The sequence below is a fragment of the Oncorhynchus tshawytscha genome, linkage group LG23, assembly GCF_018296145.1.
Source record: "Oncorhynchus tshawytscha isolate Ot180627B linkage group LG23, Otsh_v2.0, whole genome shotgun sequence".
NCBI classification, from domain to species: Eukaryota; Metazoa; Chordata; class Actinopteri; order Salmoniformes; family Salmonidae; genus Oncorhynchus; species Oncorhynchus tshawytscha.
The window spans coordinates 26674251-26695766 of NC_056451.1; the positions used below are offsets into that span (position 1 = coordinate 26674251).

Sequence of the window (21516 nt, forward strand, 5' to 3'; positions counted from 1 at the left end):
CTTTAAACAGTTTGGAAAATTCCAGAATACTATGTCATGGCTTTAGAAGCTTCTGATAGGCTAATTTACATCAATTGGAGGTGTACCTGTGGATGTATTTCTGCTGAGGAAGGAGACGCGTTCTGTCTCCTAGATATGAAAGTACTTTGGTGCGAAAAGTGCAAATCAATCCCAGAACAACAGCAAAGGACCTTGCGAAGATACTGGAGGAAACAGGTACAAAAGTATCTATATCAACTGTAAAAGTCCTATATCGACATAACCTGAAAGGCCGCTCAGCAAGTAAGAAGCCACTGCTCCAAAACCACAATAAAAAAGCTAGACTACGGTTTGCAACTGCACATGGGGAGAAACATCGTTCCTTTTGGAGAAATGTCCTCTGGTCTGATGAAACAAAAATATAACTGCTTGGCCATAATGACCATCTTTATGTTTGGAGGAAAAAGGAGGAGGCTTGCAAGCCGAAGAACACCATCCCAACTGTGAAGCACGGAGGTGGTAGCATCATGTTGTGGGGGTGCTTTGCTGCAGGAGGTTGTGGTGCACTTCACAAAATAGATGGCATCATGAGGAGGAAAATTATGTGGATATATTATTGAAGCAACATCTCAAGACATCAGTCAGGAAGTTAAAGCTTGGTCGCAAATGGGTCTTCCGAATGGACAATGACCCCAAGCATACTTCCAAAGTTGTGGCAAAATGGCTTAAGGACAACAAAGTCAAGGTATTGGAGTGGCCATTACAAAGCCCTGACCTCGATCCTATAGAACCTTTGTGGGCAGAACTGAAAAAGCGTGTGCGAGCAAGGAGGCCTACAAACCTGACTCAGTGACACCAGCTCTGTCAGGAGGAATGGGCCAAAATTCACCAACTTATTGTGGGAAGCTTGTGGAAGGCTACCCAAAACGTTTGACCCAAGTTAAACAATTTAAAGGCAACGCTACGAAATACTAATTGAGTGTATGTAAACTTCTGAATCACTAGGAATATGATGAAAGAAATAAAAGCTGAAATAAATTATTATCTCTACTATTATTCTGACATTTCACATTCTTAAAATAAAGTGGTGATCCTAACTGACCTAAGACAGATAATTTTTACTCTTATTAAATGTCAGGAACTGTGAAAAACTTTAAATGTATTTGGCTCCGACTTCAACTGTGTAAATATATACATTTTTTGCTTTCACTTAGCAGATGCTCTCATCCAGAGGGACAGGAGCAATTAGGGTTAAGTGCCTTGCTCAAGGGCACATCAACAGGTGTATCACCTAGTAGGCTCGGGGATTCGAACCAGCGACCTTCCAGTTAGTGGCCCAACGCTCTTAACTGCTAGGCCATCATGCAAAGACGAAAAACACATTCTTTAAAATAACTACTTTAATCAAGTTATAAGCGGCAGCACATAAAAGCTATTCAATTAAATAATTGTCACAATTTTGTCATCACACAACTCATCCAATAACATCCATATCAGTGAGAGGGGGGTTTGGTTTGTGTATCATCTTTCTGCTGTCTGAAATGGCACAGGAATACTGTCCACACCAGCGTGATGCCACCCACAAACACTGTACGAGCAACTGGGGGAACCAGGGAGAAATTCAATGCCTGAGAGAGAGAGAGAGAGAGAGAGAGAGAGAGATCAGTGTGTGTGTGTGTGTATGCATATAATGTGTTATTGTTTCTACCTGCATTGTTGACCAGTACACCACTCCAGTCTGTCATACCCAACAAAAGAGAGGGAGACAGAGAGACCATTAATGTGGTTGTGGTGACCTAGACTTTCCTCTCTTCCTTCAGCAACTAATTCATGCTCTGCATCCTTACCTTGTATGAAGTCCAGAATTTCTCCCTCCAGTTTTCCAATGGGTCCTCTTTGTTTTCTAATACACTAAGACCTTAAAAAGAGTAACTCATATTATAGAACAATGTTTAAGTCTTACACATTGAAAGTTATATCACACCAACAGATACACACTCACATGCATGCACGTGTAGCACTTGGGGATGTGTGAAACTTACTCCTCAGCCACACACGCACGCACCCACACACACACACACACACACACACACACACACACACACACACACACACACACACACACACACACACACACACACACACACACACACACACACACACACACACACACACCTATGAAGAAGGCACTGATAGTAGCGGGGGCAGCAACCAGTTGATCCAGCACTACCTTCCCTGACACCCTTTTGGCCCCTCCCCCTGGCAACATCCTCTCCAGCCCCTTCAGCCAATGGTAGTTGAAATTGGCATGGAAACAGAACCCAACAAAGGCCACTCGAGCGGTCTGGGACCAGTCAATATCATCCCATGTTGTGACACTTTTAGTACCAGTGGAAATATTGGTTCCCTCCATGTTAAGCTTGGCCCCCTCTGAGTCATGGATGGTGTGTGTTCCCTTGTCTGTGTTTAATCCTCCACTCTGTTTCCCTCCAAGCATGCTTTGCTGTATGAGGTCCGCGGATGCGAACAGGGTTGTGTATCCGACCACATTGCTGATGTAGGGGTGGGCCTTAAACAAGGCCCAGGCTCGACTCATGGTTACTGGTGAATTCAGGGGAGAAACAAAGTGTTAACATTATGGAATAAGAAAGAAAACATTCCTTATGACTAATGAATTACATTTCACTTACTTATAGGCTATCAGCATCACAAGCTAGATTCAATGATCCCCAAATAGGTCCACAGACGATGCAATCTCAACCACACTGCACACTGCCCTAACCCATCTGGACAAGAGGAATACCTATGTGAGAATGCTGTTCATCGACTACAGCTCGGCATTCAACACCATAGTACCCTCCAAGCTCGTCATCAAGCTCGAGACCCTGGGTCTCGACCCCGCCCTGTGCAACTGGGTACTGGACTTCCTGACAGGTGGTGAGGGTAGGCAACAACATCTCCTCCCCGCTGATCCTCAACACTGGGGCCCCACAAGGGTGCGTTCTGAGCCCTCTCCTGTACTCCCTGTTCACCCATGCACGCCTCCAACTCAATCATCAATCATCAAGTTTGCGGATGACACAACAGTGGTAGGCTTGATTACCAACAACGACGAGACGGCCTACAGGGAGGAGGTGAGGGCCCTCGGAGTGTGGTGTCAGGAAAATAACCTCACACTCAACGTCAACAAAACTAAGACAAAACCACACTTCACTTCCTGTACTCTATATCATCGACCGCATCCTTATGTAATACATGTATCACTAGCCACTTTAACTATGCCACTTGTACTCGATACCATCTACTGTATCTTGCCTATGCTGCTCTGTTACCATCACTCATTCATATATCCTTATGTACATATTCTTTATCCCCTTACACTGTGTATAAGACAGTAGTTTTGGAATTGTTAGTTAGATTACTTGTTGGTTATTACTGCATTGTCGGAACTAGAAGCACAAGCATTTCGCTACACTCGCATTAACATCTGCTAACCATGTGTATGTGACAAATAAATTAGATTTGATTTGATGATCATTTTATTTTGGATAAAAGTTTCATTACACCATAAGGTCCCACCCTCAAAGACAGTGGGCTATGATAGATAAATTAAACAAAATAACCTTGTCATTTTGCCTTGTCAAATTGAGCTCTGACTCCTTTCTTTAGGCAAAGAGAGAGACAACTTACCTTACAACTTAGCTGTCTCATCCACCGCTTGGAACACAGCAGTGGCAGAGGCACAAGATTCACAGTGCTTGCTGCTGGAGGACACGGAAGGGTGGGTCAATGGAATTCTCAGCCAATAAGAGGCAGGTTCTCAGAGGTCAGAGAGGTCTGCTTGGCTGGTCAAAGTTCTGTCAGAGGGAGTGTGATAAGGCTTTACCTAGTAGCCTTCTTTTGCAATGAAAGCATGTGAGAAAAGCACAGATGGGGAAAGCAGGAGGGAGAGTGAATGGATACATGGAGGAAAAGAGCTAGAGGGATACAGAGTGTATTGTTCAGAACATGAATTAGACAGATCTGATGAATAGCAAGTGTTGTCATACTGGTACAATACCGCCAATCAAACGAAATCCGGTATAACTACAGTGCTACTACCACTATGCTTCTAAAGTAGCCTACTGTACTAGCCTATTAAATGCAGGACATTTGACTGATGCTCTCAGATCATGTGTGTTTATAATTGACTTTGGTGGGAGAATGGTATTACGTTTCTCAACACATTCCCATTCATTGCCACAGCCATGTGTATGTGGCTACTTGCTGCAAAACTGCCAATAGTGACAACAAAGATCCACACTCCTACTCTTTACTGCTGGAAAAGGGTTATGGGGTTATTACTTACCAAAGTAATGGTCCACAGTATAAGTCAGCAAATCTATACCAACATGCCGTTTCTCAAAGGCAGAGCAGACCCTGGTCTCACGCATGTGGCTGCACTAAAAATAGATGCCACTCCTGAAACCACACTTCCCTCCTTTGGTTACATGTGGTAAGTTGAATTTACAATGATAAGCACAGTGTATATATTTAAAGGAATAGTTCACCCCAAACTCCCAATTACATGGAATAAGATGGTGGCAATCATTTCCGCTCCCACTTTGGGATGGAGGCCTATAGATTTTCCTATATGAAACAACACACACACACACTACCCGTTATTCAGTTATGCGGTGAGGATAGTCTATTCATTCGCTGTGCTGCCATAGATATGTAAAATAAAGTGCTAGGGCAGACCTCTGCAGACCCTCAAGGGCAATGTGCCATTAGCAACCACCTCAGCTCTGAGCTCAGAAAATGTGATAATGAACAGCTTGTTAAGTACCTCAACTGGTGCGTTGTGTCTTTCAGTAGTTAACAAGCTGCCTTTAGTGTTCCTCACAATGGAGATGTGCGCCTACGCTTCTACAAGCAGTTGACTTCTCAGATAATTGCCCTCTTTCTTGTCTCTGTCTCTCATCCCTCACTTCCCCAGTCACTCTTCATTTGTCGGGCTGCTCTGTCTCAGAGCAGGGGATTGATGTGTGACGTTCAGCATTGACTCGTTGAGACACATACACACACACACAGACACACAATCAACCACAAAACCCCACCTCTCTCTCCATCTGTACCTCAACCTGTCTTTCTGACACATGATTGGGAGTCAGTCTACAGAGCTAGAGATAGACACAGCAGTGCCAAGGTGAGTTTTCTTTGTATTGTTCTATATTGTAGAATAGTTTTAGTTTAATAAGTGGTTTTGATGGTCCAGCTTGTTGGAGCATGATGCTGGCATCCCTAATGTTATGGGTTTGATTCTCGAATAGACCGTTATTCTGTCTGCTAAATGACCATTATTTCATCATTCCAATTACACCTTGGACAGAATCTTCCCTGAAAATAGTCGGCTGGACCAATTATTAGAGGGTTTTGGTTATTGTTTTAAACCAATGTAATATCTGAACAATTATGGGATACCCTAATATGTTACAGGAGTGCCCAGCCCACTTGTGTGGGTTTTGTTTCTGTAGGTCCTGTTGGTTCAGTTTAAGACTCAGTGAAGTTGTAGTTTCACAATTGTGGCAACAGATTTCATGTCTAATGCAGGTTGACATTTTTTTTTTTGCATTCTGGTGTTCCACGGAAAATGTGAAACTGAATAATTCTAACTTAGACATTGTAGATAGGCCTTCAAGATTACACTACGAGTTTCCCACATTTCAATGGTTCTGTTACATGTCATATCTGCTGCCACTTCTAGTGGTATATGCTCCCATATGGTGGGAAGCTCACAAGAAATGTCTTTGGACTTAGGGAAACTCATATTTGACCTTATCCCCCTCTCCTAATGTTGATACCTCTGTTACCCCTCCCACCTCATCCTTCTCTCTCACCACATCCCCGATTAACACCCCAGACCTGTTACTCCTCTCTTCCCTTCTCCTCCTTCCAGCCATGCGTCCATCCAACTCTGTGACCTTTGAACCCAGGGTGGAGCGAGGTGTTCCCTGGGGTCGCGACCTCTTTACCTTTGTAACATCAGCAGCAGGCCACATGATGCGGACACTCCAGAGACCAAGGAAGAACAGGCCATCCAAACGTCAAGTCAACCACCGGCGCTTCCTACACAACATGATCCAGAGGTGTGTGTGTACCGTATGAGTTTCTGGTGAGAGTGAGTGCCATTATAAGATGCCTTAAACTGAAATGTTATACTGCCCCTTCTCTCAAACAGGAAGTTTGCAGAGATAGAGGCAGCCAATCACCAGCTTGTGTCTGTCCTCTTCTCAACGGAGGTAGCGAATAGCGACACACCTTCCCCATCACGACAGCCAATAACCAATGACCAATCTAACAGCACCTCTAAAGAAGGTATTCTCTTTAATTATCCAGGTGACTTGATGCATAAATTAAGCAAACTGGGCTCCTATGATGTTTATACTTATCTTCACCTTTTGTCCTTTCTCCTCCCTCTGAATGAACCCCCATGTTGACTCAGACTCCCCTCCAGCTCCTGTAAGTGCAGAAGCAAACCTTTCCCTTTGTTCACATGAAACTGAAGCCCTTGCAACAGAACAGAAAGACCCTGGAGACCAATGGAGGAGACTCTACCCCAAACATCTCCAAATGGACCAGTCCAACAGCAACACTCCAAGTAAAGGAACATACCAAACGACTCATAAACAGTGGGGCAGAACAGAAAATCCAACTGACTATAGATCATCCATAACATCAGAGAAAACCATTGTCTTAGAACAAGAGGAGGAACACTTTCACAAAGAACCCTTCAGTTGTGATGTCACTTCAGAGGAGAGCCTTTATAGCTGGATAGACAGCATTAGAGAGAAATATGACACACAACTTAGACACGACTCATATTCAAATATCATGGCCCCAACTCAAAACCAGAGGGCCCTACCTCTAAACTTGGATACCTCAACTTTCAACCCAACACCCCTCTATCCCGGACTCTCCCCTCTGTCCCTAGATTCCTGTGACTTTGGGGTCACAACGGTCGCAGACAACTCCGCTTGCTCCCAGTCCCAAAACAATATGTCAGACAGTGACACAGTGGAGAGCCAGAGAATGGACATGTTGAGCCTGTGGGAATCAGAGGTTGAACCACAGAATGATGGGGACCCTCCGGCCCATCTAGAGACCATCTGGGGGTATCCTGGTGATGAGAGGAGCCTAGGTGATAAGGCGCACGTTGATGACATCACATTTCTGAACCAATCCGAAAGTTTCATAGAGAAGTTGATGCTCCACACCAGCAGCAGTAGGAGTGACGGTAGATCTGAGATGGAGATGATTGACTGTGATGGAGGGCAGTATGAATACAGATCTGGATACGGATGTTCTATCGATCCAGTAACAGCCATAAGAGACTTCATTAGTGGCCAGGGCAGCTCACAGTGTATGTTGGAGAGTGCTGTGGGAAGACAAGGTACAGATAGGCAGTTCACCTGTTTAAATATGAACCCAAACCAACTGTCCACCTCTGTAGGCTACCATTGTGACTTCCCAGACCCCAACATCCTTCAGAGGTCTTGTCCCCAACAAGATGGTACCTTCTCATTCGTGAATGATGATATGAATCAGAATTGTATTCCCTATGAGGGAGTGGCCAGATCCTTCCCGGCCCCAGTTCACACCCCTCATCCACATCAGGTTCTGACCCCACCCCTGGAAGATGATTGGCTGTTCACTGATATCATGGGGGCCCATCAGTGTGAGTAGTGGGTCCCGCTACTGCCCAAATTAGCTGCAGTGCCACTAAAAAGGGGGAATGATACTTCACCTTATAAATGATCTATTGTGGTTTGACTGTATTACTGTATTCACTTCTTTATGTGTGTCATGTTAACTTATTGATAAATGGTGAAACGTATTAAATAAGTCAGTGTTAGTCTCTCCTTACATTAAATTACAGTAAATGTGTACATGTAACTGTGTGTTCACCAAACAAATTAACACATTGAAACACACAAAATGTCAAAACCAACAACATATATTAAAGTTCATCCCAGTCAGATATGTTTTATAATTACAGCATCATCAACAAAAAATGGCTAATGAACAACACATTTCCAAAATGTTCAATTTCCACAGAAGCCATAAAAGAAAGAAAACAAAATAATATAATAATTATAACACCTTTGAAAAAGCACTGGTCTCTCTACAGCGGCACAGACACTTCATTCCAGGGGTCAGCCTTTAACCTTTAACCTCAAACCAACCTTCCTACTACTTCCCCTGAAGACCAAACCTAGATAGTTTAAAATGTAGTGATCTTAATTTTCACAACTTTAAAGTGACAGTTTGCATCCAAATAACATTTAAAACATCTGCTCAGATCTTTGACAAATCAGTTAGATTTACATATAAAATCTGCATCATCTCCAGAGAGATGGGACTGACTGTGAACCAATGCCAGCCACTGATACTGCCGGAGTCTGCCCTCTATTGGTGCATATGGAAAGTGCAGCATTTACAGTAACTTACAAAAAAAGTACATTTTGCCAAATAAATCACATGAAGAGGAAGAAAAAAAAGACCAAATAAATGTCGTCATTTTTCTGTAATCAAATACTAATAGAACTCATTGTTAATTCAAAGATCCCATGTCCTCATTAGGCTGCTAGTTCTGAAGATCTGACTGTTTCTATAGTACTGTCATGAAAAGGATCCAAAGGGATCTTGGTTTGCTCTCCACTGTGTCAAGCTTGACATGAGATAATGATGGGGAACTGTAACTTTGCTCTCCACTGTGTCAAGCTTGACATGAGATAATGATGGGGAACTGTAACTTTGCTCTCCACTGTGTCAAGCTTGACATGAGATAATGATGGGGAACTGTAACTTTGCTCTCCACTGTGTCAAGCTTGACATGAGATAATGATGGGGAACTGTAACTTTGCTCTCCACTGTGTCAAGCTTGACATGAGATAATGATGGGGAACTGTAACTTTGCTCTCCACTGTGTCAAGCTTGACATGAAATAATGATGGGGAACTGTAACTTTGCTCTCCACTGTGTCAAGCTTGACATGAGATAATGATGGGGAACTGTAACTTTGCTCTCCACTGTGTCAAGCTTGACATGAGATAATGATGGGGAACTGTAACTTTGCTCTCCACTGTGTCAAGCTTGACATGAGATAATGATGGGGAACTGTAACTTTGCTCTCCACTGTGTCAAGCTTGACATGAGATAATGATGGGGAACTGTAACTTTGCTCTCCACTGTGTCAAGCTTGACATGAGATAATGATGGGGAACTGTAACTTTGCTCTCCACTGTGTCAAGCTTGACATGAGATAATGATGGGGAACTGTAACTTTGCTCTCCACTGTGTCAAGCTTGACATGAGATAATGATGGGGAACTGTAACTTTGCTCTTTAAACAACCTTTTAGTTGTTCAACCCTGCATGCTTTTCAACGGGAATGTCCTAGTCTTATGTGGAGGGAGATAAATACTCTTCCTTGTACAAGAGCAGACAACCGGGAGACTATGCGGCCAATGCTATAATCAATGGAATGCACCGCCATGCAAATACGTAGTGTTTAACTAGACTGAGCAGCGAAACGTCCCTATGTCAAGGTGTCGTGTGTCTGTAAGAACAGTATGTGGACAGGATATTTCTTCTCTGTACAGACTTCTGCTGTGTCAGGCAGAGAGGTTCTGGGGCTGAGAGGAGTTCAAATATAAACAATATACACTAACAAAAAGGTTTTGTACTTGTTAAACTTGAATGAATGGTGAATGTTGTTGGAGATTACAGGGGGCGGGGCATGTATCCTCTAAAACCATATCTTCTAACTGGCTAGAAATCTCCCTGTCTGTCCCTTAATGAAAAGACAACACTTTGGAAGATTCGACCCCTTATGACTTCCGCAAAAACACTATTATGATATATGGGGAGGGAAGCCTAGAGCGTTACTGTTCTAGAATGATCTATACAGAAATTCCGGGTAGAAACAGGGTTTTCTTGGTGCTTCATACGACAGATCTGAAGACAATGAACTCAACGGAAGTTGCTGGAAAAAGTCCACCACTTTGGTCTGTTATTCCAGAGGGTAGTTCTATGGATGACAGTGGAAATTCCTCCAACACCCATCTCCGCCATACTACTCTACTTGAATCTATTCTATTCTACTACGTATACAATAAGTCCCTTTTCTCATCCATACGCCCACCATTTGGTTAAACACAAAAGCTTTGTTCCATAAATATATTACACAATGAATGAATTTAAAAAAACAATATTACAATGTACAATATGTCTGTTTGATAAACACAAAAGATATGGATGCTTATGATATGTTGAGAATGACTAGCAGTCTTAAAACACCAACACCAAGTCTTCAACTTTCACATGTTCCTGTTCTGTGTAAGAGATTCCAGTGTCCTGCTCCACAGGTGAGTTCTGATGTAGTGTTGGTTACTGTCTTAAATGTCTGTCATCTCTCTGTCCAATATATTTCCAGTGCATTCCCTACTAACCAAGACCTACAAACTTCCCTAACATCCTGATACACTGTCAAATAGAACAACCAATACCCCATCCAGGAATTATTCAACAACACAAGTCTACATAGATAGACAGATGTTGTTAACCACAATCTACCTAGTAATTGTGATTCTGTTCTTAAGCTCTCTCTATTGTCATGGTTGCAGTATGTGTGAGGCCCTGCCTTCCTTTCCATCAGTGCCAGTGACACCATACCAGTATGTCATCTACCAATGATATGTCTGAACAGACTGGAAACAATACAAAAAACAACCAGCGGCAATAAATAATGGAGGATTTTGCTCATATTCAGACTGATATAAATGACATAGATTCAACTGCATGTATTTATAAGAAGCGATATGTTAAAGACTTAAAGAAACTATATACCTACTGTATATCTACCTACTGTATATCTACCTACTGTATCTATCTACCTACTGTATCTATCTACCTACTGTATACCTACCTATGCAATCCATTGGCCTAACTACAGTAACTACCTATCTGTCTCAATCCAAAAAGGTCAATGAATGTCTAGATAACCCAGATCAGAGCACAGCACCTGAAGACAGACTGCATGGTTTGTTTTGCAATAGTGTTTGATGCAACTGCAATAACATGTTTGGTTGTCATCGCTTCTCATGACAAAAGATAGCAACATTTCATCATCTTATGACAATCATAAGATGGATTGATAAGGTCTACGATGATGCCGGTGTTTATGCCCTAGCCAGTTTCACCAGTATGTGTGATGATGGAGTGAAATATCATCAGTCTTTTTCTATAGAAACTTGACACTAGCTTCATTCTTCGTTGTGCATACAACAGCAAGGATGATTATCATTTTTCATTTTTTCTCTCTCACTTAACCCTCTTCCCTGATTGATATTTCTCCCATATATGACCTAATTCAAACTACAAACAAATGAGTAATATATCCTAAAATACTTCACAGACATTCTGTGTTTGTTTTCTAAAATACATTTTAAAATAACAACTTGGCGTTAAATTGAAATTCAAGTGAGAGAGAGAAAGATGAACAACTCATGGGAGCTTCTCCCAGGCTTGTTAAAAGACAGAAGTGCATATCAGCTGTCTTTCACACTAGCAGTCAATGAGCGATTACCTTTTCCAAGACACACACTGACAGAGGGACTACATACATAGAAACATGAATCAGTCCCCTGTGTGTGTGTGTGTGTGTGTGTTTCTCTAGTCTTGCAAAATGTCTTCTCAAACATGCAGATTGTCATTAACCCTTTGAGGAGTGGAACATTATTCGGAGTGTTTTATTCCAGAATTCTACAGCATTCTAGAACATTTAGCAGCCCTTTGCGATGTCCTCAACTAGAACGCTAAACACAGGTGGAATATTGTCAGAGTTCCTCAAAGGGTTAAACATGGCCTTACATTGAGTGGCCAGTAGCCATCTTATTTCTGCCATTTGAAGCATAATACAGTATCATAATAATAGAACATGGTTATGCTGATATAATTCACTTTCCCTCAGATGTCTGGGAGATGAAGTTTCCCCCAGTGAGATTACAGTCCATATTCTTGCTCATGAATCATCAATAAATCCTCTTCCCCCCTTAAATTGTGTGTGTGTGTGAGAGAGAGAGAGTGTGTGTGAGTGTATGCTCCCTGTTCTAGTTTGGACTGCAGAGGAAAGAGTTTAAAGAAGTGCAGGATCAGTAGGTCAGTCTATGTGAGGGTGTATTTGTATGTACATATACATGTATGCAGGCCTATGTGTACATATACATGTATGCAGGCCTATGCGTACATATACATGTATGCAGGCCTATGTGTACATATACATGTATGCAGGCCTATGTGTACATATACATGTATGCAGGCCTATGTGTACATATACATGTATGCAGGCCTATGTGTACATATACATGTATGCAGGCCTATGTGTACATATACATGTATGCAGGCCTATGCGTACATATACATGTATGCAGGTCTATGTGTACATATACATGTATGCAGGTCTATGTGTACATATACATGTATGCAGGCCTATGTGTACATATACATGTATGCAGGTCTATGTGTACATATACATGTATGCAGGCCTATGTGTACATATACATGTATGCAGGTCTATGTGTACATATACATGTATGCAGGTCTATGTGTACATATACATGTATGCAGGTCTATGTGTACATATACATGTATGCAGGTCTATGTGTACATATACATGTATGCAGGCCAATGCGTCTGTGTGAGTATGTATCTGTATGTATGCGTGTGTGTTTGTGTGTGTGTTACTCAGTGTCGTTGAGGCTGTATGGTGGGGGGTCCCAGACTGTTGCTTTCAGAGGGGGTGTGGGGGTGCCGGGGCCAGTTCCGGGGCCAGTACCAGAAGAAGGAGTCGGGGAGGGGGGGGGCTCCTCCGAGTCAGAGTTCTCACACGACAGATCATCCACCAACGCCCTGCGACCTGAGCGCATCCCAAGGGGCATCGGAGCACGCCTGGCGGGAGAGAGGTGGTAGAGACGGTCATAGAGGTGGAGAGGAGATAAAGGGAGGGTTCATACAGTGCATTTGGAAAGTATTCAGATCCCTTGACCTTTTTCCACATTTTGTTACATTACAGCCTTATTGTAAATCGGATTAAACCATTTCCCCCTCATCAATCGACACACAATACCCCATAATGACATAGCAAAAACAGCTTTTTATACATTTAAAACTTAAAAATATCACATTTACACAAGTATTCAGTCCCTTTACTCAGAGTTTTGTTTTCATCACAGATCTCTCTGTACATCTTTCCCTCGATTCTGACTAGTCTCCCAGTCCCTGCTGCTGAACATTTTCCCCACAGCATGATGCTGCCACCACCATGCTTCACCGTAGGGATGGTGCCAGGTTTCCTCCAGAAGTAACACTTGGCATTCAGGCCAGAGTGCAATCTTGGTTTCCTCAGATGAGAGAATCTTGTTTCTGTCACGACCTGATCTGTTTCACCTGTTCCTGTTATTATCTCCACCCCCTTCAGGTATCGCTTATTTTCCCCAGTGTATTTATCCCTGTCTCTCTGTGCCAGTTCATCTTATATGTTAGTCAAGTCAACCAGCTGTAATGTGGTCTGTGTAGCTGGTGTAGAGGAGTCAGGCGCAGGACAGCAGACATGAGTAAATAAACGTATTTTACTCAACATAAACAAATACAATACAAACTAAGCGAGCCCACATAAACGGACCATATTACAAAAAAACAATCACTCACAAACAAACATGGGGGAACAGAGGGTTCAATAATGAACATGTAATTGGAGCATTGAAACCAGGTGTGTAAGACAAAGACAAAACAAATGGAAAATGAAAAGTGGATCAGCGATGGCTAGAAGGCCGGTGACGTGGACCGCCAAACACCCCCCGAACAAGGAGAGGGACCGACTTCGGTGGAAGTCGTGACACCAGCGTATTTTTCCCATTCTCCTTTTGCTATTCTCTTTTTGATAGTCTTCCCGGTTTTGACCCCTGCCTGACTCTGGACTTCTTTCTCGCCTGCCTGATCATCCTGTCTGCCCTGACCTTGATTCTGCCTGCCCTGACCTTGATTCTGCCTGCCCTGACCTTGATTCTGCCTGCCCTGACCTTGATTCTGCCTGCCCTTCGGTACCTTTTGGACTCTGAACTGGTTTTGACCCTTTTGCCTGTCCGCGACCATCCTCTTGCCTTACCTTATTGGATTAATAAATATTGTAAGACTCCAACCATCTGCCTCCTGTGTCTGCATCTGGGTCTCACCTTGTGTCATGATAGTTTCTCATTGTCTGAGAGTCTTCAGGTGCCTTTTGGCAAACTCCAAGCATGCTGTCATGTGCCTTTTACTGAGGAGTGGCTTCCGTCTGGCCACTCTCCCATAAAGGCCTGATTGATGGAGTGCTGCAGAGATGGTTGTCCTTCCGGAAGGCTCTCCCATCTTCACAGAAGAACTATAGAGCTCTGTCAGAGTGACCATCGGGTTCTTGGTCACCTTCCTGACCAAGGCTCTTCTCCTCAGATTGCTCAGTATGGCTGGTTGGCTAGCTCTAGGAAGAGTCTTGTTGGTTCTAAACTTCTTCCATTTTTTTGGTACCCTTCCCCAGATCTGTGCCTCAACACCATCCTGTCTCGGAGCTCTACGGACAATTCCTTCAACCCCATGGCTTGGTTTATGCTCTGACATGCACTGTCAACTGTGGGACCTTTTATAGACAGGTGTGTGCCTTTCCAAATCATGTCCAATCAATTTAATTTATTACAGGGGACTCCAATCAAGTTGTAGAAACATCTCAAGGATGATCAATGGAAACAGGATGAACCTGAGCTCAATTTTGAGTTTCATAGCTAAGGGTTTGAAAAGTTATGTAAATAAGGTATTTCTGTTTATTTTTAATAAATTATCAAGCATTTCCCCAATTTTTTTTCTCACTTTGTCATTATGGGGTATTGTGTGTAGATTGATTAACATTTTTTAAAATCCATTGTAGAATAAGGCTGTGATGTAACAACATGTGGAAAAAAGGCAGTGTATATCTGATATGTCTCTATGAGGGACTGGAAAGACAAGAGCCCTCTTGTGTTATAAAGGTGACTAAACCCCTGAGACATAAAACTAAAACAAGACAGTATTTCCTCAGTTTAAAATATACTGCAGTCCACACAACTAACAGAAATCTTAACTTAATGAATTGCACACGCACGCACACACAGACCTACTTCTCTGGTTTCCGTTCAGATGTGGTGATGCTGAGTGGATGGAGTGGAGTGTGAGGCAGACTGATGGACAGTGTGTCAGTATTAGATGAGGTCAATGGAAGAAAAAACATGCAATAATACAACATGGTGGTAGTAGGTGGCAATGGAACTGCAAACATACAATGGATCTGGGAGGGTCACTCAGATTACCCCCCACACACACACACACACACACACACACACACATACACACACACCCACACACATACACACACACACACACACACACACACACACACACACACACACACACACACACACATCCACACACACACACACACACACACACATACACATACACACACACACACACATACACACACACCCACACACATACACACACACACACACACACACACCCACACACACACACACACACACACACACACACACACACACACACACACACACACATCCACACACACGCACACACACACACACACACATACACATACACACACACACACACACACACACACACACACACACACACACACACACACACACACACACACACACATACACTTACATACACACACACATACACACACACACACACACACACACACACACACACACACACACACACAGATAGTATTACCTGAGGTGGCTGCGTAGAGCGGTGATCTCGCGGGTCATGCTCTGGGAGCTGTCAGTCAGCTCCTCCATCTCTCTCTGCAGTTTACGTCTCTGGGCATTGGAACGAGAGTTATCCTCCTCCACCTCCTCGAGCTGCCTCTTCAGCTGCCTCAGCCGGCCCATAGACTTATCCAACTGGAGAGAGGAGGGGGGTGTAGAGGGAGTGAGAGAGATGAAGAGAATGGTTCAAGTGGAAGAGGAGAAGACAATAGAAGAAGGGAGGAAGGGTATCAGAGAGGGCCGGAGGGAGACAGATTAAGCACAGAACACGAGGACTGGGATTACATCCCACAGATTAAATTCCAGATGATTTTTGAGAGGGGGTGAGTATCACCTCTACCTCTACACTGTAGAGGGATTATTTTGTTAGGTATCATTTGGGAGGAGATAACCCCTGCCTTCCCCTGGTGCCAGGGCTGGATTAGATTAGGATTGGGATTAGCAGGACCAACCACTCCTTTTGGGATGAAAACACACCCTACTGTATCTCTCCATCTCTATGGTGAACTCATAGAGAAGAGGTTTCATACCTGTTCTCTGTACTGGTTCGTACTAGTTCTCTGTACTGGTCTGTACTGGTTCGTACCTGTTCTCTGTACTGGTCTATACTGGTTCATACCTGTTCTCTGTACTGGTCTGTACCTGTTCTCTGTACTGGTGTGTACTGGTACGTACCTGTTCTCTGTACTGGTCTGTACTGGCACGTACTTATTCTCTGTACTGGTCTGTACTGGTTCGTACCTGTTCTCTGTACTGGTTCGTACCTGTTCTCTGTACTGGTCTGTACTGGTTCGTACCTGTTTTCTGTACTGGTCTGTACTGGTACGTACCTGTTCTCTGTACTGGTCTGTACTGGTACGTACTTGTTCTCTGCACTGGTCTGTACTGGTACGTACTTGTTCTCTGCACTGGTCTGTACTGGTTCGTACCTGTTCTCTGTACTGGTCTGTACTGGTTCGTACCTGTTCTCTGTACTGGTCTGCATGTCTCCTCTCGTCCTCTGCCTGCATCATCACCTCCTTCAGTTTTTTCTCTGTCTTCCTCACCAGCTTGTTGGCTATCGCTCGCTCTCTGGGGGGAGGGGAGAAAGACTGTGAGTCATGTTTTATCCCCATACCCAGAACATACAGTCAGAATAGTAGTGGAAGAAGTTAGATGTTAGAGGGAGGAGATGGGAAGGAAAAGGAAGAGAGGGATGGGAGGAGAAGTGAAGAGGGGAGGGGGAGTGTAACAAGGCGAGAGAAGAAGTAACAAGACGAGAGAGGAAGTAACAAGACGAGAGAAGAAGTAACAAGGCGAGAGAAGAAGTAACAAGACGAAAGAAGAAGTAACAAGGCGAGAGGAGAACTAACAAGGCGAGAGAAGAAGTAACAAGGCGAGAGAGGAAGTAACAAGGCGAAAGAAGAAGTAACAAGGCGAGAGAAGAAGTAACAAGGCGAGAGAAGAAGTAACAAGACGAAAGAAGAAGTAACAAGGCGAGAGAAGAAGTAACAAGGCGAGAGAGGAAGTAACAAGACGAGAGAAGAAGTAACAAGGCGAGAGAAGAAGTAACAAGACGAAAGAAGAAGTAACAAGGCGAGAGAAGAAGTAACAAGGCGAGAGAGGAAGTAACAAGACGAGAGAAGAAGTAACAAGGCGAGAGAAGAAGTAACAAGGCGAGAGAAGAAGTAACAAGGCGAGAGAGGAAGTAACAAGACGAGAGAAGAAGTAACAAGGCGAGAGAAGAAGTAACAAGGCGAGAGAAGAAGTAACAAGGCGAGAGAAGAAGTAACAAGGTGAGAGAAGAAGTAACAAGGTGAGAGATGAAGTAACAAGACGAAAGAAGAAGTAACAAGGCGAGAGGAGAACTAACAAGGCGAGAGAAGAAGTAACAAGGCGAGAGAGGAAGTAACAAGACGAGAGAAGAAGTAACAAGGCGAGAGAAGAAGTAACAAGGCGAGAGAAGAAGTAACAAGGCGAGAGAAGAAGTAACAAGGTGAGAGAAGAAGTAACAAGGTGAGAGATGAAGTAACAAGGCGAGAGAAGAAATAACAAGGCGAGAGGAGAAGTAACAAGGCGAGAAGAAGTAACAAGGCGAGAGAAGAAAGTAACAAGACGAGAGAGGAAGGGAACAAGGCGAGAGAGGAAAGGAACAAGGCGAGAGAGGAAAGGAACAAGGCGAGAGAGGAAAGGAAAGGAACAAGGCGAGAGGAGAAAGTAACAAGGCGAGAGAAGAAAGTAACAAGGCGAGAGAGGAAAGGAACAAGGCGAGAGAGGAAAGGAACAAGGCGAGAGGAGAAGTAACAAGGCAAGAGAAGAAGTAACAAGGCGAGAGGAGAAGTAACAAGGCGAGAGGAGAAGTAACAAGGCGAAAGGAGAAGTAACAAGGCGAGAAGAAGTAACAAGGCGAGAGGAGAAGTAACAAGGCGAGAAGAAGTAACAAGGCGAGAGAAGAAAGTAACAAGGCGAGAGAAGAAGTAACAAGGCGAGAAGAAGTAACAAGGCGAGAGGAGAAAGTAACAAGGCGAGAGAGGAAAGGAACAAGGCGAGAGAGGAAAGGAACAAGGCGAGAGAGGAAAGGAACAAGGCGAGAGAGGAAAGGAAAGGAACAAGGCGAGAGAAGACGTAACAAGGCAAGAGGAGAAAGTAACAAGGCGAGAGAAGAAAGTAACAAGGCGAGAGAGGAAAGGAACAAGGCGAGAGAGGAAAGGAACAAGGCGAGAGAGGAAAGGAACAAGGCGAGAGAGGAAAGGAACAAGGCGAGAGAGGAAAGGAACAAGGCGAAAGAGGAAAGGAACAAGGCGAGAGAAGAAAGGAACAAGGCGAGAGAGGAAAGGAACAAGGCAAGAGAGGAAAGGAACAAGGCGAGAGAAGAAAGGAACAAGGCGAGAGAGGAAAGGAACAAGGCGAAAGAGGAAAGGAACAAGGCGAGAGAAGAAAGGAACAAGGCGAGAGAAGAAGTAACAAGGCGAGAGAGGAAAGTAACAAGGCGAGAGAGGAAAGGAACAAGGCGAGAGAAGAAAGGAACAAGGCGAAAGAGGAAAGTAACAAGGCGAGAGAAGAAGTAACAAGGCGAGAGAGGAAAGTAACAAGGCGAGAGAGGAAAGTAACAAGGCGAGAGAAGAAAGGAACAAGGCGAGAGGAGAAAGGAACAAGGCGAGAGGAAAGGAACAAGGCGAGAGAGGAAAGGAACAAGGCGAGAGGAGAAAGTAACAAGGCGAGAGAAGAAGTAACAAGGCGAGAGAGGAAAGGAACAAGGCGAGAGAATAAAGGAACAAGGCGAGAGAGGAAAGGAACAAGGCGAGAGAAGAAGTAACAAGGCGAGAGAAGAAGTAACAAGGCGAGAGAGGAAAGGAACAAGGCGAGAGAGGAAAGGAATAAGGCGAGAGAGGAAAGGAACAAGGCGAGAGAGGAAAGGAACAAGGCGAGAGAAGAAGTAACAAGACGAGAGAAGAAGTAACAAGGCAAGAGAAGAAGAAAGTAACAAGGCGAGAGAAGAAGTAACAAGGCGAGAGAGGAAAGGAACAAGGCGAGAGAGGAAAGGAACAAGGCGAGAGAATAAAGGAACAAGGCGAGAGAGGAAAGAACAAGGCGAGAGAAGAAGTAACAAGGCGAGAGAGGAAAGGAACAAGGCGAGAGAGGAAAGGAACAAGGCGAGAGAGGAAAGGAACAAGGCGAGAGAGGAAAGGAACAAGGCGAGAGAGGAAAGGAAAGGAACAAGGCGAGAGAAGACGTAACAAGGCGAGAGGAGAAAGTAACAAGGCGAGAGAAGAAAGTAACAAGGCGAGAGAGGAAAGGAACAAGGCGAGAGAGGAAAGGAACAAGGCGAGAGAGGAAAGGAACAAGGCGAGAGAGGAAAGGAACAAGGCGAGAGAAGAAAGTAACAAGGCAAGAGAAGAAGCGAGAGAGGAAAGGAACAAGGCGAGAGAGGAAAGGAACAAGGCGAGAGAAGAAGTAACAAGGCGAGAGAGGAAAGGAACAAGGCGAGAGAGGAAAGGAACAAGGCGAGAGAGGAAAGGAACAAGGCGAGAGAGGAAAGTAACAAGGCGAGAGAGGAAAGTAACAAGGCGAGAGAAGAAGTAACAAGGCGAGAGAGGAAAGTAACAAGGCGAGAGAAGAAAGGAACAAGGCGAGAGGAGAAAGGAACAAGGCGAGAGGAAAGGAACAAGGCGAGAGAGGAAAGGAACAAGGCGAGAGGAGAAAGTAACAAGGCGAGAGAAGAAGTAACAAGGCGAGAGAGGAAAGGAACAAGGCGAGAGAATAAAGGAACAAGGCGAGAGAGGAAAGGAACAAGGCGAGAGAAGAAGTAACAAGGCGAGAGAAGAAGTAACAAGGCGAGAGAAGAAGTAACAAGGCGAGAGAAGAAGTAACAAGGCGAGAGAAGAAGTAACAAGGCGAGAGAAGAAGTAACAAGGCGAGAGAAGAAGTAACAAGGCGAGAGAGGAAGTAACAAGGCGAGAGAAGAAGTAACAAGGCGAGAGAGGAAAGGAAAGAACAAGGTGAGAGAAGACGTAACAAGGCGAGAGAAGAAGTAACAAGGCGAGAGAAGAAGTAACAAGGCGAGAGAGGAAAGGAACAAGGCGAGAGAGGAAAGGAACAAGGCGAGAGAGGAAAGGAACAAGGCGAGAGAGGAAAGGAACAAGGCGAGAGAGGAAAGGAACAAGGCGAGAGAGGAAAGGAACAAGGCGAGAGAGGAAAGGAACAAGGCGAGAGAAGAAGTGTGAGGGGAAATCCATCAGAGAATGTGTGTGTTCCCCTCACTGTCTCTCCTGCTCCAGCTGCTCCTCCATGCCGTCCATCTTGGCCTCCAGGGCGGCGACACTGAGCCTGTGTTTTCCCCTGACAGCTCCCTCCATCTCCCCCAGCTTCAGCTTCAGCTCCTTGTTATGCCTCTCCAGAGCCTCCCTGGCCCCCTCAGCCTTCTGGCCCAGTGTCCTCTCTCCCTGCAGCTGCACCGTCAGAGTCTCCACCTGGGGAGGGAGGGGAGACAGAGGGATAGAAAGGGAGATTAAAACCAAGAAAAATGGACAAATGTAAATCGAGTCCCGTATACTGTGTGTGTGTGTCTATATGTGTGTGTGTGTAGGGGTAAGTGTGTGAGAGTGTGTACCTGAAGTGTAGTCTTCCTGTGTCTCTCGGCCACTAGTTCAGCATTGCTTTGCTCCTCCTCCAACTCCTCCTCCAGCTGAGTGACTCGCGCCTCCAACCTCCGCTTCTCATCACACAGAGCCGACCTGACAACACACACACCGTGAGTAATACACACATAATACACAGTAATACACACACCGTGAGTAATACACACACATAATACACAGTAATACACACACTGTGAGTAATACACACGCATAATACACAGTAATACACACACCGTGAGTAATGCACACGCATAATACACAGTAATACACACACCGTGAGTCATACGCACCCATAATATACAGTAATACACACACCGTGAGTAATACACACACATGAGTACACACATACAGAAAGGAAAATAGAAAGAGAGATACTGACTTCCCGGTAGAGCTGTTGACAATCTCATCAGCCATCTCATCTCTCTCCTGCTGAGCCTGTCTCCTCATCTTCTCAGACACTGATAAATCCTACACACAGAGAGAGAGAGTCAGAGAGAGAGAGAAAGAGAGAGACAG

The 21516-nt window shown here is 44.3% G+C and overlaps 2 protein-coding genes across 7 annotated transcripts in view; both read right to left on the reverse strand.

The window, feature by feature from the left end:
* Positions 1 to 1364: 1364 nt before the first annotated feature.
* Positions 1365 to 4430, reverse strand: LOC112222710 (mpv17-like protein). 2 transcript variants are annotated; one of them, XM_042305147.1, is made up of 6 exons: positions 4328 to 4429; positions 3670 to 3836; positions 2155 to 2580; positions 1827 to 1897; positions 1688 to 1717; positions 1365 to 1607 (listed from the first exon to the last, which is right to left on the reverse strand). In XM_042305147.1, exons 3-6 carry the CDS (start codon positions 2573 to 2575, stop codon positions 1473 to 1475), a joined length of 657 nt encoding a protein of 218 aa, XP_042161081.1. In that variant the 5' UTR covers positions 2576 to 2580; positions 3670 to 3836; positions 4328 to 4429; the 3' UTR covers positions 1365 to 1472. The 2 variants fall into 2 exon arrangements, with proteins under 2 accessions (XP_042161081.1, XP_042161082.1); XM_042305148.1 differs by lacking the exon at positions 1688 to 1717 and having other exon boundaries at positions 4328 to 4430.
* A 3529-nt stretch (positions 4431 to 7959) lies between these two features.
* The window catches only part of LOC112234897 (myosin-10-like), a 71016-nt gene continuing 57459 nt past the window's right edge, over positions 7960 to 21516 (reverse strand). For 3 of the 5 annotated variants that reach the window (XM_042305069.1, XM_042305068.1, XM_042305071.1), the window contains 7 exons: positions 21380 to 21468; positions 20973 to 21096; positions 20624 to 20832; positions 16846 to 16954; positions 15846 to 16018; positions 15206 to 15265; positions 7960 to 12968 (listed from right to left, as the gene is read on the reverse strand). In XM_042305069.1, coding sequence (XP_042161003.1) covers positions 12761 to 12968; positions 15206 to 15265; positions 15846 to 16018; positions 16846 to 16954; positions 20624 to 20832; positions 20973 to 21096; positions 21380 to 21468 — 972 coding nt within the window. In that variant the 3' untranslated portion in view covers positions 7960 to 12760. Of the gene's footprint in view, positions 12969 to 15201; positions 15266 to 15845; positions 16019 to 16845; positions 16955 to 20623; positions 20833 to 20972; positions 21097 to 21379; positions 21469 to 21516 lie in introns of all 5 variants that reach the window. The other 2 variants (XM_042305072.1, XM_042305070.1) reach the window with 2 other exon arrangements.